This window comes from Hyla sarda, chromosome 7 (assembly GCF_029499605.1).
Source record: "Hyla sarda isolate aHylSar1 chromosome 7, aHylSar1.hap1, whole genome shotgun sequence".
Classification (NCBI taxonomy): domain Eukaryota; kingdom Metazoa; phylum Chordata; class Amphibia; order Anura; family Hylidae; genus Hyla; species Hyla sarda.
Window position 1 is genome coordinate 233,619,188 of NC_079195.1, and position 21,528 is coordinate 233,640,715.

Genomic DNA, 21,528 nt, shown 5'->3' on the forward strand with positions numbered 1-21,528 from the left:
GGTTAGCAGGGGTGAGCACCACCTACGAGGAAGCAGCTGGGGCCACAGAGGCCCCCTCCATGTGCTGCACATTTCTACTCTATTGTATAAGCCTCTGTTCACCAATCATTCTCACCAAGCTTCCCTACAACCCTGAGTGGTCAGTCAGCCCGGTTATGCACTGATCTCACTTGATCACCCTGCTGGGTGAGAACATACGGGGGGAGCTGTCTGGGCAGCCATATTGGTTGTCACCCAGCTTTTCTGGGGACTGCAGGACCGAGTCTGATGCCTGAACTCTACCAATACAGGAGGAGAACAACCTGTCCTGCCTGACAGACGGACAACACGACACGTACTGGGAGAGCGATGGATCCCACGGGCAGCACTGGATCCAGCTGCACATGAAGGAGGGAACCATCGTCAAGTAAGGGGGTGACAGCATCTTATCTGGGGGCCTCTCAATGTACAGACAATTCTTGTTATAAATTATTGCGTCTTTATATATCTGTAAGAAAATCATCTGCACCTTCAGGAAAAGGTGACCAATAACACTGGGAGTCTGGTGAACTACAAGACCCAGCCTCGGCAGCTTGGGCCTTGTTACAATGTGCGGTTATATGTCATGAGTATTTCATTATTAATGCCCCCCTTCCCCCTGTAGAAAGCTGCTGCTGACGGTGGACTCCACGGATGAGAACTACATGCCCAAGAGGGTGGTGGTCTACGGGGGTGAGAGGGACTCCCTGAGGAAGCTCAACGACGTCCTCATAGAGGAGTAAGTGAACCACTTCATCCCCTCTGGATTTTGTTTCGTTACTATGTGTCGCTCTGACCTGTCCTCTTCTCCCACAGCAGCCTCATCGGAGACGTTTGTGTCCTGGATGACATGACGGTTCATATGCCGCTTATTGAGATCCGAATCACAGAGTGCTTTGGTGAGTGGTGATGAGTGGCGGTTCTATGTTATCGCGTGCAGTATTACCACTGGGGTTTCATTTAGGGTAATGGTTTATGACTGTGTTCCCCAACCTCTCACTCTCCAGCCGTTGCAAAACTACAATTCCCAACATGCCCTGACAGCGTTAAGCTTGAAGTTGTAGTTTTGCAGTGGTCTCATGATGTGGGTCATAAAGTCACCATATTGCACAATCTTATGGGGTCACATGTCAACCCATGTGTCTATGGCCAGATGGCAGCGGTTGAATTAAGGTTGCGATTACATCTTAGTCACAACGCGGCACCATTCAGCTCCAGTCAGCACAGCGCTGCAATCTTTCACCGTGCAATTTATGTTGCATTATTGTTGTATAATTCATTGTTCTGTGACTGTCTAATGGACTTTCCGCTTTAGTTCCTCACCATTTTCAGTCCCTGTTTACTGTCAAGTTATTTATATCCAGAGTGTAAGGAGCCATCTTGACCTAATTCTCAGCCCAGCACAAATGCCTTTCTTGTCGAGGACTGACCACTAATGTTTATTGATACATTGTAACAACCCCTCCAACTGTGTGCTCAGGACTTGGCAAGAATTTGTTTTTCAGACAAGAATGTTTCCATTCACTGACAAGAAGGAGAGATCTTACAAGTGGTCTATTAGGGGGTTAGAAAACTCTACATTACCACGTGGTCTGCGTTTAGCATTAGTTCCTTCCCTCTGTGCATCTTTGTTGCAGATGAAGGGATCGATGTGCGGATCCGCGGGATAAAGATCAAATCGTCTAAGGAGCGGCACCCGGGGCTGACGGCCGACATGTTTCACCCTCCCAACCTGGTACGATACCCGCGACTAGAAGCAATTGATCCCGACATCCTGTACCGAAGAGCCGTGGTGATTCAGAGGTCAGAGCGAACTTCATATGAGACAAGTGACAAGCTGCGCGTGGCCGGAAGTGGGAAGCTGCGCGTGGCCGGAAGTGGGAAGCTGCGCGTGGCCGGAAGTGGGAAGCTGCGCGTGGCCGGAAGTGGGAAGCTGCGCGTGGCCGGAAGTGGGAAGCTGCGCGTGGCCGGAAGTGGGAAGCTGCGCGTGGCCGGAAGTGGGAAGCTGCGCGTGGCCGGAAGTGGGAAGCTGCGCGTGGCCGGAAGTGGGAAGCTGCGCGTGGCCGGAAGTGGGAAGCTGCGCGTGGCCGGAAGTGGGAAGCTGCGCGTTGCCGGAAGTGGGAAGCTGCGCGTGGCCGGAAGTGGGAAGCTGCGCGGGGCCGGATGGAGGGGCTGCGCGGGGCCGGATGGAGGGGCTGCGCGGGGCCGGATGGAGGAGCTTCGCGGGGCCGGATGGAGGAGCTGCGCGGGGCCGGATGGAGGAGCTGCGCGGGGCCGGATGGGGAAGCTTTGCAGAATGGGATAAGGAAGCTGCGGATAGATGGGGAAGCTGCGCGGGGCTGGATGGGGAAGCTGCGCGGGGCTGGATGGGGAAGCTGCGCGGGGCTGGATGGGGAAGCTGCGCGGGGCTGGATGGGGAAGCTGCGCGGGGCTGGATGGGGAAGCTGCGCGGGGCTGGATGGGGAAGCTGCGCGGGGCTGGATGGGGAAGCTGCGCGGGGCTGGATGGGGAAGCTGCGCGGGGCTGGATGGAGGAGCTGCGCGGGGCTGGATGGAGGAGCTGCGCGGGGCTGGATGGAGGAGCTGCGCGGGGCTGGATGGAGGAGCTGCGCGGGGCTGGATGGAGGAGCTGCGCGGGGCTGGATGGAGGAGCTGCGCGGGGCTGGATGGAGGAGCTGCGCGGGGCTGGATGGAGGAGCTGCGCGGGGCTGGATGGAGGAGCTGCGCGGGGCTGGATGGAGGAGCTGCGCGGAGCGAGATTGGGAAGCTTTGCAGAATGGGATAAGGAAGCTGTGAGAAACGGGATGGGGTAGCTGCGCAGGACTGGATGGAGAAGCTGTGGGATAGATGGGGAAGCTGTGTAGAGAGGGTTGTGGAAGCTGTGCAGGGCTGGATGGGGAAGCTGTGATTTAGTGGGCATGCTTTATAATAAGCGAATATTTTCTTACTTTTCTCTACCAGATTTGTCAAGCTGCTCGACAATGTCCTCCATCACCTCGTACCCGTCTGGGACCACAGTATCGGTACCTTTAACCAGCTGAAGGTGAGATCCTCATCCTCCTTACTTTAGGCCGGGTTCACACATTGCTGTAAAACTGCTGCAATTTGCAGTAAACTGCGTACTTGTGCCGCATGCTTCTTGGCTGTGTTGCACATTGATGTCTTACAACAAAGCTGCACGCTGTTTATCATAAATTCACAAATAACCGTCCTGGGAATGTAATGTCTGAACCTGTTATCTCTGCTCCCAGCACATTAAGCAGTTCCTGCTCCTGTCCCGCCGCCGCTGCCCGCTCATCACCCAGTGCCTGAAGGACTCTGAGACCAGCAAACCCAACTTCATGCCGCGCCTGTACATAAACCGTAGGCTGGCGGTGGAGCACCGCGACAACCCCGCCCTGGACCCCACTTACAAGAAGACCGTGTTCAGCCAGGTACCCCAGGGGTTAATACAGGGGAATATCTGTAAGAGGAAAACAGTATGTCCAAAAATATGTCATACCATACACAGCGCCATCTCCTCTAACCCTGTGTGATCTCCACCCCCAGGTGTATGAAGGCCTAAAGCCCACAGATAAGTCAGAGAAGCCGCTGGATTACCGGTGAGCAGGATATATTATATCTATTAGCAGTATATATTATCTCTATTAGCAGTATATACACTGCTCAAAAAAATTAAAAGGGAACACTTAAACAACACCATGTAACTCCAAGTCAATTCTGTGAAATCCCACTGTCCACACTGATTGACAATCAATTTCACATGCTGTTGTGCAAATGGAACAGACAACAGGTGGAAATTATAGGCAATTAGCAAGACACCCCCCAATAAAGGAGTGGTTCTGCAGGGGGTGACCACAGACCACTTCTCAGTTCCTATGCTTCCTGGCTGATGTTTTGGTCACTTTTGAATGCTCGCGGTGCCTTCACTCTAGTGGTAGCATGAGACGGAGTCTACAACCCACATAAGTGGCTCAGGTAGTGCAGCTCATCCAGGATGGCGCATCAATGCGAGCTGTGGCAAGAAGGTTTGCTGTGTCTGTCAGCGTAGTGTCCAGAGCATGGAGGCGCTACCAGGAGACAGGCCAGTACATCAGGAGACGTGGAGGAGGCCGTAGGAGGACAACAAACCCAGCAGCAGGACCGCTACCTCCACCTTTGTACAAGGAGGAGCAGGAGGAGCACTGCCAGAGCCCTGCAAAATGACCTCCAGCAGGACACAAATGTGCATGTGTCCACTCAAACGGTCAGAAACAGACTCCATGAGGGCGGTATGAGGGCCCGACGTCCACAGGTGGGGGTTGTGCTTACAGCCCAACACCGTGCAGGACGTTTAGCATTTGCCAGAGAACACCAAGATTGGCAAATTCTCCACTGGCGCCCTGTGCTCTTCACAGATGAAAACAGGTTCACACTGAGCACATGTGACAGACGTGACAGAGTCTGGAGACGCCGTGGAGAACGTTCTGCTGCCTGCAACATCCTCCAGCATGACAGGTTTGGCGGTGGGTCAGTAATGGTGTGGGGTGGCATTCTTTGGGGGGCCGCACAGCCCTCCATGTTCTTCCCAGAGGTAGCCTGACTGCCATTAGGTACCGAGATGAGATCCTCAGACCCCTTGTGAGACCATATGCTGGTGCGGTTGGGTTCCTCCTAATACAAGACAATTCTAGACCTCATGTGGCTGGAGTGTGTCAGCAGTTCCTACAAGAGGAAGGCATTGATGCTATGGACTGGCCGCCCGTTTCCCTTGAACACATCTGGGACGTCTCGTTCCATCCACCACAGACTGTCCAGGAGTTGGCGGATGCTTTAGTCCAGGTCTGGGAGACCATCCTCCACCTCATCAGGAGCATGCCCAGGCATTGTAGGGAGGTCATACGGGCACGTGGAGGCCACACACACTACTGAGCCTCATTGGGACTTGTATTAAGGACATTACATAAAGTTGGATCAGCCTGTAGTGGAGTTTTCCTCTGTGATTTTGAGGGTGACTCCATATCCAGACCTCCATGGGTTAATGATTTCCATTGATAATTTTTGGTGATTTTGTTGTCAGCGAATTCAACTATGTAAAGAGGAAAGTATTTCATACGATTAGTTCATTCAGATCTAGGATGTGTTATCGCAGTGTTCCCTTTATTTTTTTGAGCAGTGTATTATCTCTATTAGTGGTATATATTATCTCTATTAGCGGTATATATTATATGTATTAGTGGTATATATTATATCTATTAGCGGTATATATTATCTCTATTAGCGGTATATATCATCTCTATTTACGGTATATAGTATCTCTATTAGCCGTACATATTATCTCTATTAGCGGTGTGTGTGTGTATGTATATATATATATATATATATATATATATATATATATATATATATATATAATCTCTATTTTCTTTGATCATTTGATAATCCAGAATTTAATAATCTGGCACTAACCAGGACTGGGTGATCCTTACTGTATTGCTCTTCGTATTCTGTTACTTTGTGTCGGTCCCTTATCCCGATGTTCTCTCCTGTAGGTGGCCGGTGCGTTACGACCAGTGGTGGGAGTGCAAATTTATTGCTGAGGGAATCATTGATCAAGGTACAGGGGGCTGCGCCGTTATTGTTGATCTGTATACCCCTCCCCTCTCCCTCCCTCTTCTTCATTAAAGGAGCACTCCAAGTTTTTTGCCCATATCACATACACTCCCCATCACTAGTCCTACAGCGCCATCTGTTTTATTCTAGCACAGCTGCATCCATGCATTTTGTTATTGTAAAGGGGTGACCCACAGAAATCAGTGTCAGAAGAAGTGGTCAGTCCTGGGTCAGCTGACTTCCTGTGATTAGGATGGTCTCATTAGGTGAATTGAAGTGATGAGACTCTGTCCCCTCTCTCTGCAAATTAGAGGATTCCTAGGAATTGTAGGTAGGCATAAAAATAATTTATTTTCTGAAATATAAATCATTATGGCTGAAAACCCCATGCCTGCCACATCAGCTAAAATGGGTAAGCACAAGACATACACAATAACCTATAGCCTCTGCTGCACTGTATAATCCAAAAAATTCCTGGAGTGTTTCTTTAATGTAGAATACACATGGCGCTGGTCTGCCCTTCTGTCTGGCAGTTGTTCTGGCATCCCTGGCGGTCTGTAATCTCATGCTGCCATACAATGCGCCATTATGTGCTCATGTGATCCCGTCTGTTTTCACCTGCAGGTGGAGGTTTTCGTGACAGTCTGGCCGATATATCAGAGGAGCTCTGCCCCAGCTCTGCCGATTCTCCGGTGCCGCTGCCGTTTTTCGTGCGCACGTCAAATCAGGTAAGAGCCACCTGTTCGCCTTGAAATTGTCATCAGCTGGAAACAGTCAGGAGGCTTGTGGACCATTTCATCACGTCTTCCCTTAATTGAGAGGCGCTCGTGGGTCACATGATCCCTGTCTGCCATGTACACGTCATAGTAATTAATTTTGTTGCAGGGGAACAGCACCGGGGAGGCACGGGACATGTACGTACCCAACCCGTCCTGCAGGGATCTGGCAAAGTACGAGTGGATTGGGCAGCTGATGGGCGCAGCTCTGCGGGGCAAGGAATTCCTGGTATGTTGGCATTCGTTCTGTGCCGTGGTTTTCTGTATTCCTCCGCTGACCGCCCCCCTATGCCCGCAGGTCTTGGCATTACCCGGCCTCATATGGAAGCAGCTGACTGCGGAGGACGTGAGCTGGAGCAAAGATTTCCCAGCTGTCGATTCCCTACTGGTGAGTCCTAAGACATCACGTGACAACTCACTAATATACTTTGTCTTTTAATTAATTTACACCTCTGCTTGCTGCCAGTGAATGGGAACATTCTCACTTCTTACAGCTGACGGTTTGTTACAGTAATATCTTGTGAGGTAAACAGCTTGTGCTTTACTGCCACATTGTAACAAACCCTCAGCAGTGTAACAAACCCTCAGCAGGAATAGGTCAGTACAGGTTTGTTGTCTCTTGAATAGGATAGAGATTACAGAGATCTTAAACATAATGAGGAAGAGGAATACTTTTAAAAATAAAAAATGTAACAAAAAATTTACTATATATATATATATATATATATATATATATATATATACATATATAAAAATATAAGTAAACATTCTGCAACCTCAACCTTATGAAGGAATAGAGGGGGCTCTGTAATGGGAATCCCCCTATTACTGCTACTAATGGAGACCAAGGTCCATGTCACACAGAAAACTCCTAGAACTGTATAAGTCAGAATCATTGCTGTCTGTGCCTGACTTGCTGGGGGCGCTGTTTCTCTGCCAGGTGAAGCTACTGGAGATGATAGAGTTAATGGATAAGGAGACATTTGAGTTTAAGTTTGGCGGAGAGCTGACATATACCACGGTGCTGAGCGACCAAAAGATGGTGGAGCTGATACCTGGAGGCAGCAACATCTCAGTGCGCTACGAGGACCGTATGGAGTTCATCCGAATGGTGCAGAAGGCGCGACTGGAGGAGAATAAAGAGCAGGTGAGACAAATGATCAGTCTCCTGTTTATACTAAATGACACCTATTTTATGGAGTTATTACCAGTTACATATAGAATAAAACTCTATAAAAGGCGAGGTCACTGTGTACATACATTAAATTACTGATCCTGAGTTATATCCTGTATTATACTCCAGAGCTGTACTCACTATTCTGCTGGTGAGGTCACTGTGTACATACATTACATTACTGATCCTGAGTTATATCCTGTATTATACTCCAGAGCTGTACTCACTATTCTGCTGGTGAGGTCACTGTGTACATACATTACATTACTGATCCTGAGTTATATCCTGTATTATACTCCAGAGCTGTACTCACTATTCTGCTGGTGAGGTCACTGTGTACATACATTAAATTACTGATCCTGAGTTATATCCTGTATTATACTCCAGAGCTGTACTCACTATTCTGCTAGTGAGGTCACTGTGTACATACATTACATTACTGATCCTGAGTTATATCCTGTATTATACTCCAGAGCTGTACTCACTATTCTGCTGGTGAGGTCACTGTGTACATACATTACATTACTGATCCTGAGTTATATCCTGTATTATACTCCAGAGCTGTACTCACTATTCTGCTGGTGAGGTCACTGTGTACATACATTACATTACTGATCCTGAGTTATATCCTGTAGATCTTTTATTAAAATTTCAAACATAACAATAAAAAAAATTACAAAACATAAACATATCATATCCGACAGAACATAATCAATATAACGATCATAAAACCATCACCATAGCATAAAATACAACACCGGTCCACCCCACACTCATTCCTGCACACAAACAAATATATACATTATTTACAAAAGACAGATTCCTATAATACCCATAATACCCATACCATACTAATAAACTATATACACTAATACTAAATGTGAATTTCCTGGCCCAGTTGCAATACCAAAAACCCAATACCAATAATATACCAAAAAGAATAACAACAACAACAATAATAATATATACAAAATAATAAAAACCAACACAAACAAAATAACACCACATTTTTTTTTTTTTTTTTTTTTTTGGGCCCTGAGCTGGTCCCGCATCCCATGCCCCCAGTACATGTTACCAGACGTCCATGAACCAGTCCAGGATTTTCTGTATATATAAAAGTCCCATACAAACCCCCTCCCCCTTTTTAACCCACCACCCAACCTAAACTAAACCCAAACCCCAGGTGGCATCACACAATATATACAATATATACATTACATAAAATATACACAGACTAACAATATATACAATACATAAGTATACAAATAGACTACAACAATAAATACAATAACAAATACATATAACAATATAAGCCAAACAACAAACCCCTAAAGCTCAAGTTCAGCGCCTGCAAGCCCTATATTACCATAAACCAACTGCTCAAAACAAAAAGACTAATGTGCCAGCATCAGCCCACCACCAGGGGGAGACAACAGGCTAAGGCACTTTAAAGGCAGAGCCCCTCCATAGACGAGAGGCCCTGCCAGCACCCAGCCTCTCGTACTCCAGAGAACGCACCTTCACCAGGTCACTGAGAATGTTCCTAACCACCACATCCACAGGGAGGATTTTACGCTGCGTCGACACTAAACACCGTGCGTTCCACGTGTAGTACCTGACCACTGAGCTGACTAGGAATAAAGTGCACTGGTCCCAGCCTCCAAGGTTTCTGAATGCCCCATAGGCCCATTCCGCATAGGAGAGACTGGCCAGCCGAGGCCAACCAATGGAAGCGCCCACCCTGGTGTAAACCTCTGTGTTAAAGGGACAATGAAGCAGAAAATGCTCCATGCTTTCCAGCATGCCTCCACACTCTTCGCGGGGACATCCCCGGTCATCAGAGCTCCTGCACTTCAGATTGTCCCTCACACACAGTTTCCCATGGAAGCAGCGCCAAGTCAAGTCCCAAAACTTCAAGGGGATCCTGATAGCATTCAAAAGCTCTAAACCCACCTCCAGATCCTGACTTGGGCAGTCCTTGAGCGCCAATGGCCTCTGGAAATGAGAAGACAGGACCCTCTTGTCAAGGAATTTCCTCGACAGAGTCCTAATCTCCCCCATCCCCAGACCCCACCGACGAATAACCTTCAGAACCGGGGTAGCGTAAGCCGGGAGATGCCCGTGTGGTGTGCGAAGATCCTTCACTTGCCCTCCTGTCTCCCATTCCTGGAAGAAAGGCCGAAACCATCCCCTACAGGAGGATACCCACGGAGGAGCCCTCTCTGACCAGAGGTTTGCTATATTGGTCTTAAGAAAGGTATTCACTAGGAACACCACAGGGTTGACCATACACAACCCCCCTAGTCTCCTTGTACGGTAAGTAACCTCCCTCTTCACTAGGTTCAGTCTATTCCCCCATAACATCTGGAAGAACACACTGTAGGCCCGGGTCCAGAGAGGTTCTGGCAACATACATACACTGCCCAGATATATCAACAAAGGGAGCAGGAATGTTTTGATCAGGTTAACCCTTTCCCGGAGGGTCAAAGACCAACCCTTCCACTGATCCACCTTCTGAGCGGCGATCTTAAGCCTGCTGTCCCAGTTTTGTTTGGGGTAATCCCCTTGGCCAAATTCAATGCCGAGAACTTTTGCAGATTCCTGGGGCTCTGGAAGGGCGTCCGGGAGATCAAAACTAGGATCTCCCCCTCCCAGCCAGAGACTCTCACACTTATCCTGGTTGATCTTGGACCCGGATGCCTCCGAGTAGCGGTCCACCTCTGACATCACCCATCTGACCTCCTCTTGTGAGGAGACAAACACAGTGACATCATCAGCATATGCTACCGCCCTCAGAGCCGAATCCGGCACCGCCAGGTCCATTCTCACCCCCGCCAACGGTCCACAATCAATCCTCCTAAGGAAAGGATCAATTGCAAACACGTACAGCAAAGGGCTTAAAGGACAACCCTGACGGACACCAGACCCAACCTCAAAGGAGCGACCAATCCAACCATTCACTAGCGGGAAACTCTCTGCCCCTGCATACAAGGTCTTAAGCCAATCAACAAACCCCCCCGGCAGGCCATATCTCAGAAGAACAGACCAGAGGTACTCATGGTTAACCCAATCAAACGCTTTTGCCTGATCCAAGGACAGCAAGTACCCCTTCCAGTGGCCAGCCCTACCCTGCTCCACAGCCTCCCGGACACCGAGCACAGCACTAAATGTACTGCGGCCCGGAACAGAGCAATGCTGAGCCCCCGAAAGGAGCCGGGGTGCAAACTCCACCAGCCGGTTAAACAGCACTTTTGCCAGAATCTTTCTGTTCGCATTGAGAAGAGCTATGGGACGCCAATTCTCAATGTGGGACGGGTCTTTACCCTTTGACAAGATGATCAGCGCTGACCTCCTCATTGTCTTTGGCAGAGTGCCCGAGGATAGACACTCATTAAAAACCGCAGTCAAGAGGGGAACCAAAGTGTCCTTAAAGGTTTTGTAGAACTCAGATGTTAAGCCATCCGGACCGGGTGACTTCTTGAGGGCAAGCCCATCAATCGCCATCCTGACTTCCTCTTCCCGGATCATCACTGTCAAAACGTCAAGAGAGGGGTCTACTCCTGGTTCAGGGATGGTTTCAGCCAAGAAAGCTGATACCTTATCTCGATCTAGATCCTTCCTTCCCAAGAGGTGCGAGTAGAAGGATCTGACGACCTCCAGGATCCCTGATCTGGACCTTTTCAAGGATCCCGTACTATCAATCAGTCCTGAGACTATTTTACTATTCACTGACATCTTGCAGTTTCTGTAAGGGTCGGGCGAGCGGTACTTCCCGTAATCCCTCTCAAAAACCAAAGATGCGTGTCTGTCGTACTGGCACTTCATCAGCAAGGACTTCACTCTGGAGATATCCTCTCGGCTACCTCCAGTCGAGACAAGGTTCTCAAGTTTCTTCCTCAGGCCCTGGTACAAACGGTACCTATTTAGGCTTCTGAGGCCCGAGAGCTGGCGGAAGAATCTCGCAACCCTTTCCTTGAAGATCTCCCACCACTCTGACTTACTGCTACAAAGGCCCAGCAATGGTACCTGGCTCTGAAGAAAATCCTCAAAGGAATGTCTTATCTCCGCTTCTTCCAAGAGAGACGAATTCAGCTTCCAATAGCCTCTGCCCATCCAGGGGGTCTCTGTGACATTCAGAGAAAACAAAATTAAACAGTGATCGGAGAACTCCACCTCAACAACAGATACTGCTGAAGAGACGGCTTCCTCCTTCAAATAAAACCTGTCTATCCTAGACCTACAACTACCCCTATGATAGGTGAATCCCGCGTGGCCTGGGGTGTACCGGATGTGGACATCCACCAGGCGAGCCTCACTTGCTATGCTATTAAGGGTGACGCTATCATAAGTCAGCTTGTCTCTGGAACCTCCCCTATCTTGGGGCCTCGTGACAGCATTGAAGTCCCCTCCAAAGACCACCTGCCGACTTGTAAAAAGATAGGGCTTGATCCTCATAAAGAGACACTTCCGGTCCCACTTAGACTGTGGGCCGTAGATGTTAATAAGGCGAAGTTCTTGTCCCTTCATGAGGACATCTAAGATCAGGCACCTCCCCATTTCTAACTCGATAACCCGTCGGCATTCTACCGCTGAAGTAAAAAGGACCGCCACTCCGCTATACGGCTCGGCCCCAAGAGACCAGTAGGAGGGCCCATTCCTCCACTCTCTTTTAGCCTTGTAGATAGATGACATATCTGTTAGCCTGGTCTCCTGCAAAAATAAAATGTCAGCATTAATATGGGCAAAAAAAATCATAGGCCGCAAATCGAGCTGTATCTGACTTAATGCTGGCAACATTAATGGATGCCAGAGTCAACGGAGAGGGTGCCGCCATCGAGGGTGATTGAGTTAGACAGCTTTCTTTTTCCCACCATCCTTCCCATCCACCCCACCACCCTCCTCATCAGATGATGGTTTACCCCTTTTTAGTGAGATGGATGTGTCCATTTTCCCATTATATACATTTTCCTCGTCCCCTGACTCTGGGCCAGTCTCCCCCCCTGAAGACAAAGATTCCCCAGGGAGAGAGGACTCAGCGTCTCCTGTGAGCCCCACCGCAACATCCGGAACCTCCCCCCCCGCCTCCTCCCCCTCCGAAGAGGAAATGTCGCGGAGGGCTCGGAACCGGTTGGAGAGACCAATCAGAGGGAGATCAGTTGTACCTTCCTTTGGCATCTGGCGGGTGGGAGAAGATATTACATCTCCTCTTTTTTTATTCCTCCGAGTACCCCGCTTTGTTTCTGCCCATCCCCCACTGTCCTCATCCGCGCTCTCACCATGGGAGGACAGTGAGGAGACGGCATCCCCCTCTTTGTGGATCCTCCCAATCTCCTCATCCAGTTCACTATCCCCCAGGGCCTCAGCAGTAAGACTGGCCGCAGGGACAGGATCAGGAGTCACCCCAGTTGGTTGATGCTCCTGTGAGTCCTGAATCTCCCTATCCCTTTGGCGCTTCTTGAGACGCCTCAGTTGGGCAGGCGTCTTCTGCTTACTTTTCTTCCCTGGCCCCTGCACCCCTTCATCCCCGACGGCCATCGCCCCAGCAGAATCCACTTCAAGGCTTACTCCCACCGGGGCAACAACCGCGTTGACAAAGGAACGAGGGCAGCGACTGAATGGGTGACCTAAGTCACCACACAGGTGACACCTAATCTCCGCACAAGATGCAGCGAGATGACCTATTTCCCCACACAGAGTGCACTTCTGCACAGTGCAACTGGCACTAAAATGTGTGGGGTCACCACATCTGTGACAGAGCTTCGGCTGACCCTGGTAGAAGATCTGGATACGATCTCTTCCGAGGAAGGTTGCAGATGGTATATGGGTAACTGTGTTTCCTGAACGCCTCAGTTTGACCATAAACGTCCAGGCCCCTGACCAGATGCCATATTCATCCCTGTTCTTTTTTGGGACCTCCACCACCTCTCCATACCGACCTAGCCACGTCATGATGTCAATACAAGAGAGTGATTCGTTACGGGTTAAAACGGTCACTTTCTTGACATTATTTTGGCGAGACACCGCCTGAATGGCAAAGTCTCGCCAGCCGGGTTCGTTCTTTATCAGCTCATAATTCGACCAGAAGAGCTCAAGCCCCTCCGGCCGAACAAAGCTGATATCAAACTCAGGGGTACCATAAGGATGTATTAAGGCGTAGATGTCAGCTGCCTTAAAGCCCAACTTCAGCAGAAGCTCAACAACTTTAGATCTTGGAGGACATGTATCACTGCCTCTCCATCTCAGCCGGACCACATTCCTACGGAGACCACCTGGCCCGGCTGTAGGGAGGGACCACACATTATCCCCCCCTCTTTCCTCTCGGAAGGCTGAAAGACCATGTCTCTCTATCCAGAAGGATAGATCAACCTCCCTACCCTCTACATTGATCGATCTCTCCCCTCTCCTTAAGGCCCCCAGGAGACGCTGCTGCAAACTGCTCTCCCCAGAGCCAGAGGACGAGGAAGGTGCCCCCCTCCCCCCAGCGGTGACATTTGCGTAGCTGCGTACCGGTGCTGCCACCGCTGGGGGTGCAACTGGACCAGGCCCTACATCCCCACCACTAATCTGCGCCCCTTCACCACCCTCCTCCACATAATCCATACCCAAACCATTGTCACATGTTTTAGCTAATGTGCCCCCCATACCTCCACCCGTGCTACAGCCCAAACCACCATTCAAAGCCCCAGACAGATTATTAACAGATACATTCACTCCTTCATTCACTTTTACATTAACTTTCTCACTCATACTGGCTGGACCGGTGTGTTCTGGTGCAGATTTTGTACCATCAGCATCACTGGGTACCAGAGCTGGAGCCACCACCACAGGACAGGTCACCGGTCCCTTATACAAGGACCGGGAAGCCTGCCTAGCCTGCTTATTAGCGGCCCCAGCCCTGTTTTTATTGGTACCCTCCGCCTCATCAGTACTGGAGTTTCCTGCTCCTGGGCGCCGCTGATCTGGATCAGCGGCGCCAATACAAAATAGGGGTTTAAATCCAGTCTTTCTGGGAGGCGAAGACATCTTAGCCCCGGCAGCTCCTCCACGACGACACCGCTGCTCCAAAGGAACAGCAGTGCCAACGCTCAGAGCCACCGGAGCTCCCGCAGCCGACTCTGGCACAAAATCGCCCCCCCCTCCCGTTAGGGAGCAACCCAATGTGCCAGAGCCTTTACTGCCCATCGCTGGGCAAATATCACTGTCCGACCTCACAGCCGATACACTGTCTGCTCCACCACTGTTACTGCAAACAGCTATGGAGCTCACCGCCACACTAGACTCCATACTCTCCCCACTCTCCTGCACTGATTCCACAGCAGAACTCAGGCTGGGCTGAGAAATGGGGTTCACACAGTGAGCTGACCCTGCGGCCAGTCCGGGGGGCTCAGGGAGGGGGGTATATACAAATGTTACCTGCTCCTGGAGCTTGGTCTTCTTTGACTTCTTCTTTTTCCTTCCCCCAGGTGCCTCCTCTGGTAACTCATGTCCAAACGTGAAGTTCTGGAGGCGACCTGGGGACTCCAGGAGCTGGATCTGGGCCATCAGCGCCCCTCCCTGGTGACTGGTGCTACTCTCATCCCCCGAACCGCCAGGGCCGCAGCCAGATGACATTGCCACTTGCCCTGCAGGGAGCCCACTGTATGGGGTGAGATGTTGCAGACCCCCGGGTGGATTTGGCTCAACATTATCGGCCTCCGCAACGTCTCCTTCCTCCTCCACCCGTGGCTGAAGCCCCCTCAGCTTTCTTTGCTTCTCCCTCTCCTTTTCTGCAAAGCGATCTTCATTCTGAAGCTTTTCTTTAAATGGCCCGCTGTTCTCCAAAATAAAAGTTTTCCTTTTCTTTAGATTGCTGATGCTGGTTTTAAGCTGTTTAATCCTTGCTGACAGCTCAGCCTTCTGGTGTTTTGACGCAGTTTCCATTAAGGCTTTTGCCTCCTGTACCTCCTCCTGGAGCCTATACAAGCTGCTCCTTGCTTCTTTATATCCCTGAAGTATCTCTGCAACACGGGATCCATAGGTGGTTCCAGGCTCCTGGGCCCTGGGCATTGCCCAATCCTCCTCCACACCTCCATGGGCATTTGGCTTTGCTCCAGGAGGAGTATCACAGTCCATAGTACCTGTAGTACCTTTTGTTGGAGCAGCCTTGCGGCTACTCTTCGTCTCCATGGGCTCAGGAGGTGCTGGAGATACATCGCTGCATCTCCTGGCAGAGCGCCTTAACCCAGAGACCTCTGGTGCAGTTCCTGATGCTGGTCCCTCTGCAACTGGTCGCTGGCTCCCCCTGCCCCCCGCGGACCTACTTCGGGGGGCAGGTGTTGGGGTTCTCCGCTCCTCGCTCATACCAGGAAACGAACCCTCCTTCTGGGGAAAGGAAGGTCGCTCCTGGGAGAGAGGTGGATCACTCTCAAGGTCGAGCACACCAAACGCTCACAGGAAGCTCAAACAGGAAGATGCTCCCTCTAGTGGCCAGACTCCAGAGCTGTACTCACTATTCTGCGGGTGAGGTCACTGTGTACATACATTACATTACTTATCCTGTACTGATCCTGAGTTATATCCTGTATTATACTCCAGAGCTGTACTCACTATTCTGCTGGTGAGGTCACTGTGTACATACATTATATTACTTATCCTGTACTGATCCTGAGTTATATCCTGTATTATACTCCAGAGCTGTACTCACTACTCTGCTGGTGAGGTCACTGTGTATATACATTACATTACTTATCCTGTACTGATCCTGAGTTATATCCTGTATTATACTCCAGAGCTGTACTCACTATTCTGCTGGTGAGGTCACTGTGTACATACATTACTTATCCTGTACTGATCCTGAGTTATATCCTGTATTATACTCCAGAGCTGCACTCACGATTCTGCTGGTGAGATCAATGTGTGCATACATTACATTACTTATCCTGTACTGATCCTGAGTTATATCCTGTATTATACTCCAGAGCTGTACTCACTATTCTGCTGGTGAGGTCACTGTGTACATACATTACTTATCCTGTACTGATCCTGAGTTATATCCTGTATTATACTCCAGAGCTGTACTCACTATTCTGCTGGTGAGATCACTGTATACATTACATTACTTATCCTGTACTGATCCTGAGTTATATCCTGTATTATACTCCAGAGCTGTACTCACTATTCTGCTGGTGAGGTCACTGTGTACATACATTACATTACTTATCCTGTACTGATCCTGAGTTATATCCTGTATTATACTCCAGAGCTGTACTCACTATTCTGCTGGTGAGGTCACTGTGTACATACATTACTTATCCTGTACTGATCCTGAGTTATATCCTGTATTATACTCCAGAGCTGTACTCACTATTCTGCTGGTGAGATCACTGTATACATTACATTACTTATCCTGTACTGATCCTGAGTTATATCCTGTATTATACTCCAGAGCTGTACTCACTACTCTGCTGGTGAGGTCACTGTGTATATACATTACATTACTTATCCTGTACTGATCCTGAGTTATATCCTGTATTATACCCCAGAGCTGTACTCACTATTCTGCTGGTGAGGTCACTGTGTACATACATTATATTACTTATCCTGTACTGATCCTGAGTTATATCCTGTATTATACTCCAGAGCTGTACTCACTATTCTGCTGGTGAGGTCACTGTGTACATACATTACATTACTTATTCTGTACTGATCCTGAGTTATATCCTGTATTATACTCCAGAGCTGTACTCACTATTCTGCTGGTGAGATCACTGTGTACATACATTACATTACTTATCCTGTACTGATCCTGAGTTATATCCTGTATTATACTCCAGAGCTGTACTCAGTATTCTGCTGGTGAGGTCACTGTGTACATACATTACACTACTTATCCTGTACTGATCCTGAGTTATATCCTGTATTATACTCCAGAGCTGTACTCACTATTCTGCTGGTGAGGTCACTGTGTACATACATTACACTACTTATCCTGTACTGATCCTGAGTTATATCCTGTATTATACTCCAGAGCTGTACTCACTATTCTGCTGGTGAGGTCACTGTGTACATACATTACATTACTTATCCTGTACTGATCCTGAGTTATATCCTGTATTATACTCCAGAGCTGTACTCACTATTCTGCTGGTGAGATCACTGTATACATTACATTACTTATCCTGTACTGATCCTGAGTTATATCCTGTATTATACTCCAGAGCTGTACTCACTACTCTGCTGGTGAGGTCACTGTGTACATACATTACATTACTTATCCTGTACTGATCCTGAGTTATATCCTGTATTATACCCCAGAGCTGTACTCACTATTCTGCTGGTGAGGTCACTGTGTACATACATTACATTACTTATCCTGTACTGATCCTGAGTTATATCCTGTATTATACTCCAGAGCTGTACTCACTATTCTGCTGGTGAGATCACTGTGTACATACATTGCATTACTTATCCTGTACTGATCCTGAGTTATATCCTGTATTATACTCCAGAGCTGTACTCAGTATTCTGCTGGTGAGGTCACTGTGTACATACATTACACTACTTATCCTGTACTGATCCTGAGTTATATCCTGTATTATACTCCAGAGCTGTACTCACTATTCTGCTGGTGAGGTCACTGTGTACATACATTACACTACTTATCCTGTACTGATCCTGAGTTATATCCTGTATTATACTCCAGAGCTGTACTCACTATTCTGCTGGTGAGGTCACTGTGTACATACATTACATTACTTATCCTGTACTGATCCTGAGTTATATCCTGTATTATACTCCAGAGCTGTACTCACTATTCTGCTGGTGGGGTCACTTTGTACATACATTACATCCTCCAGAGTTGCACTCACTGAGGTGTCTTCTCCTGCAGATTGATGCCCTCCAGGCTGGGCTCTTGAAGGTGATCCCACAGGCTGTATTAGATCTCCTCACGTGGCAGGAGCTGGAAAAGCGAGTCTGTGGGGATCCTGAGATCTCTGTGGATGCCCTGAAAAAGCTGAGTAAGTTCAGTTAATGATTATCCATATAGTGTATGCAGCTCCTCTGCTGGTGTTGACACGTTTTGCGTCCTGCTGGTATTTATGCGTTTTGTGTCCTCTGCTGGGGTTATTGCATGTCGTGTCCTCTGCTAAGGCTGACGCTTTTCTTGTCCTCTGCTGGTCCTTACACGTTTCTTGTCCTCTGCTGAGGCTGACACTCTTCTTGTTCTCTGCTGGTGCTGACATGTTTCGCGTCCTGCTGGTATTGATGCGTTTTGTGTCCTCTGCTGGGGTTATTGCGTTTCTTGTCCTCTGCTGAGACTGACACTCTTCTTGTCCTCTGCTGGTCCTTACACGTTTCTTGTCCTCTGCTGAGACTGACACTCTTCTTGTCCTCTGCTGGTGCTGACACGTTTCTTGTCCTCTGCTGAGACTGACACTCTTCTTGTCCTCTGCTGGTGCTGACACGTTTCTTGTCCTCTGCTGAGGCTGACACTCTTCTTGTCCTCTGCCAGTGCTGACACATTTCTTGTCCTCTGCAGCCCGGTTCGAGGATTTGGAGCTGACTGACATCCGAGTTCAGTATTTTTGGGAGGCGCTAAATAACTTCACAAATGGTGAGTGGGACTAAAATGGAAGAAATAAGGACTCTGTAGTGCGTTACTTCAACAAGAGCTTCTGATCCTTTACAGCAGTTTTCCCCCAAGCCATGAAACTACAATTCCCAGCATGTCGTGCCTTTAACCCCTGTATGTATAGCAGGGCCGCTCCTTACTAATTTGTCTTGTACTTTTCAGAGGATCGCAGCCGCTTCCTCAGGTTTGTCACTGGTCGGAGTCGTCTCCCGGCACCAATTTACATCTATCCAGATAAATCTGGGTGAGTACGGGCAGCTCACGGTCCTATAATCTGTTTGGGTACTGATTGGCGTTGGTTGGATACTGACTGGCACTGGTTGAATACTGACTGGCGTTGGCTGGATAATATCACAACAAATGCCCCACAGGGGGTACCAGGGTCATAATATATTTACAACTATTTTAGGGGAAACCCCCTAAGGGGAACCCTTAAACTAAGTACCTCCTAAAATGTAACTTTTATTTGTCCTATTAAAATATTAAAGTATATAATCTAAATAGTAAATGTGTGATTTTTCCTTATGGTGTGATCTACACCACTAATTATTTAAAATCACAGCCTCAGACCAGCTCCCATTGTAATATTATAAGCAGTAACTGCGATTAGTAGCAGAATGATTGCACAGCGATCATCATCTTTTGATATGATGATCTGTTTTTAGGGAGCTGTTAGTGGCTGCCAATTAAAAACTCCGAGCATTAGCCAGTGCCTCCAACGTTTCGCTGGCACCCCAGCTTCGTCAGGAAGGGCTGGTGGCTAATGCTTCCTAATGCTTAATTAGCCACCAGCCCTTCCTGACGAAGCTGGGGTGCCAGCGAAACGTTGGAGGCGCCGGCTAATGCTCTGAGTTTTTAATTAGCAGCCACTAACAGCTCCCTAAAAACAGATCATCATATCAAAAGATGATCGCTGTGCAATCATTCTGCTACTAATCGCAGTTACTGCTTATAATATTACAATGGGAGCTGGTCTGAGGCTGTGATTTTAAATAATTAGTGGTGTAGATCACACCATAAGGAAAAATCACACATTTACTATTTAGATTATATACTTTAATATTTTAATAGGACAAATAAAAATTAAATTTTAGGAGGTACTTAGTTTAAGGGTTCCCCTTAGGGGGTTTCCCCTAAAATAGTTGTGAATATTGGCTGGCATTGGCTGGATAATGACTGGTGTTGGTTGGATACTGACTGGTGTTGGTTGGATACTGACTGGCTTTGGCTGGATACTGACTGGCGTTGGCTGGATACAACCTGGCGTTGGTTGAACACTGACTGGTGTTGGCTGGATACTGACTGGTGTTGGCTGGATACAGACTGGTGTTGGTTGGGTACTGAATGGCATTGGCTGGATACTGACTGGCATTGGTTGGATACTGACTGGCGTTGGTTGGATACTGACTGGAATTGGTTGGATACTGACTGGCGTTGGTTGGGTACTGAATGGCGTTGGTTGGTTACTGAATGGCGTTGGTTGGTACTGACTTGCGTTGGTTGGATACTGACTGGTGTTGGCTGGATACTGCCTAACGGTCTCTCTAATCCTGTGATTTCTTTCTCCAGCTCTGACACTACAGACTCCCTCCCTGAATCCTCCACCTGCTCCAGTACTTTATATCTGCCCAACTACCCAAGGTACAGTATCTGTGCTCGCGCACATGGCTCTACTGTTCTGTGTCATCTGGTTACAGCTTTGATCTGCTGATCTCACTCGCATCCTCTACCAAATAACAAACTTTACTGTCATTTCTTTGTCTTCCAGCGCCAAGATCTGCGAAGAAAAGCTGCGATACGCTGCGTACAATTGTGTGGCCATCGATACAGACATGAGCCCGTGGGAGGAGTAAAATGGCGGCAGATTGCATGCTCAGAGAACCGCGCTTTATTTATGTTTATGAACTGATTGCTGATGCTCCGAAAAGATGTCCCGGCCACCGCAGTGATTGTGCTATTTTTTTTATGGTTCTGACTGCATCCTCTGAAATACAAGAACTAAATGCAAAGCTGCCTGGCACATTGTTTGTCTCTGGGGTATAACCCACCTATGGGTGGCGTTGCCCCTAATATGGCGCCTGAAGCCTGGGTTTGTGTCCTACAGGGATTTTCAAATGGAGAAGAAATTCCTACAAACTGATAATTTTCCTATACAAGAATTAAAGTTATTACACTTGAATTTTAGTGGAGGGGGCAACAGCTGATTGGTTGCTTCTGTAGCTATGGATTAGTACCAGGGAGAACCCACCACTGATAACATCAGGGCAATGTGGACGCCGGGGAGATCCCACCGTTGACATCATCGGGGCAATGGGGACACCAGGGAGATCCATCCACTGACATCATCAGGGCATAGGG

General features: G+C 48.5%; 1 protein-coding gene and 1 long non-coding RNA gene across 2 annotated transcripts in view; one reads left to right on the forward strand and one right to left on the reverse strand.

Annotated features, from left to right (window-relative positions):
- The window catches only part of HECTD3 (HECT domain E3 ubiquitin protein ligase 3), a gene marked incomplete in the record, with an annotated part of 27,274 nt that extends 6,095 nt beyond the window's left edge, over positions 1-21,179 (forward strand). Inside the window, 16 exon segments of the mRNA XM_056533111.1 lie at positions 644-757; positions 835-917; positions 1,656-1,821; positions 2,979-3,060; positions 3,269-3,451; positions 3,567-3,619; positions 5,549-5,613; positions 6,234-6,337; positions 6,495-6,614; positions 6,684-6,773; positions 7,326-7,532; positions 18,427-18,556; positions 19,078-19,152; positions 19,333-19,414; positions 20,740-20,811; positions 20,939-21,179. Coding sequence (XP_056389086.1) covers positions 644-757; positions 835-917; positions 1,656-1,821; positions 2,979-3,060; positions 3,269-3,451; positions 3,567-3,619; positions 5,549-5,613; positions 6,234-6,337; positions 6,495-6,614; positions 6,684-6,773; positions 7,326-7,532; positions 18,427-18,556; positions 19,078-19,152; positions 19,333-19,414; positions 20,740-20,811; positions 20,939-21,023 — 1,711 coding nt within the window.
- The window catches only part of LOC130283508 (uncharacterized), a 115,518-nt gene continuing 101,362 nt past the window's right edge, over positions 7,373-21,528 (reverse strand). The window contains exon 3 of the long non-coding RNA XR_008846720.1: positions 7,373-7,511. This is a non-coding gene — a long non-coding RNA (uncharacterized LOC130283508). The remainder of the gene's footprint in view (positions 7,512-21,528) is intronic.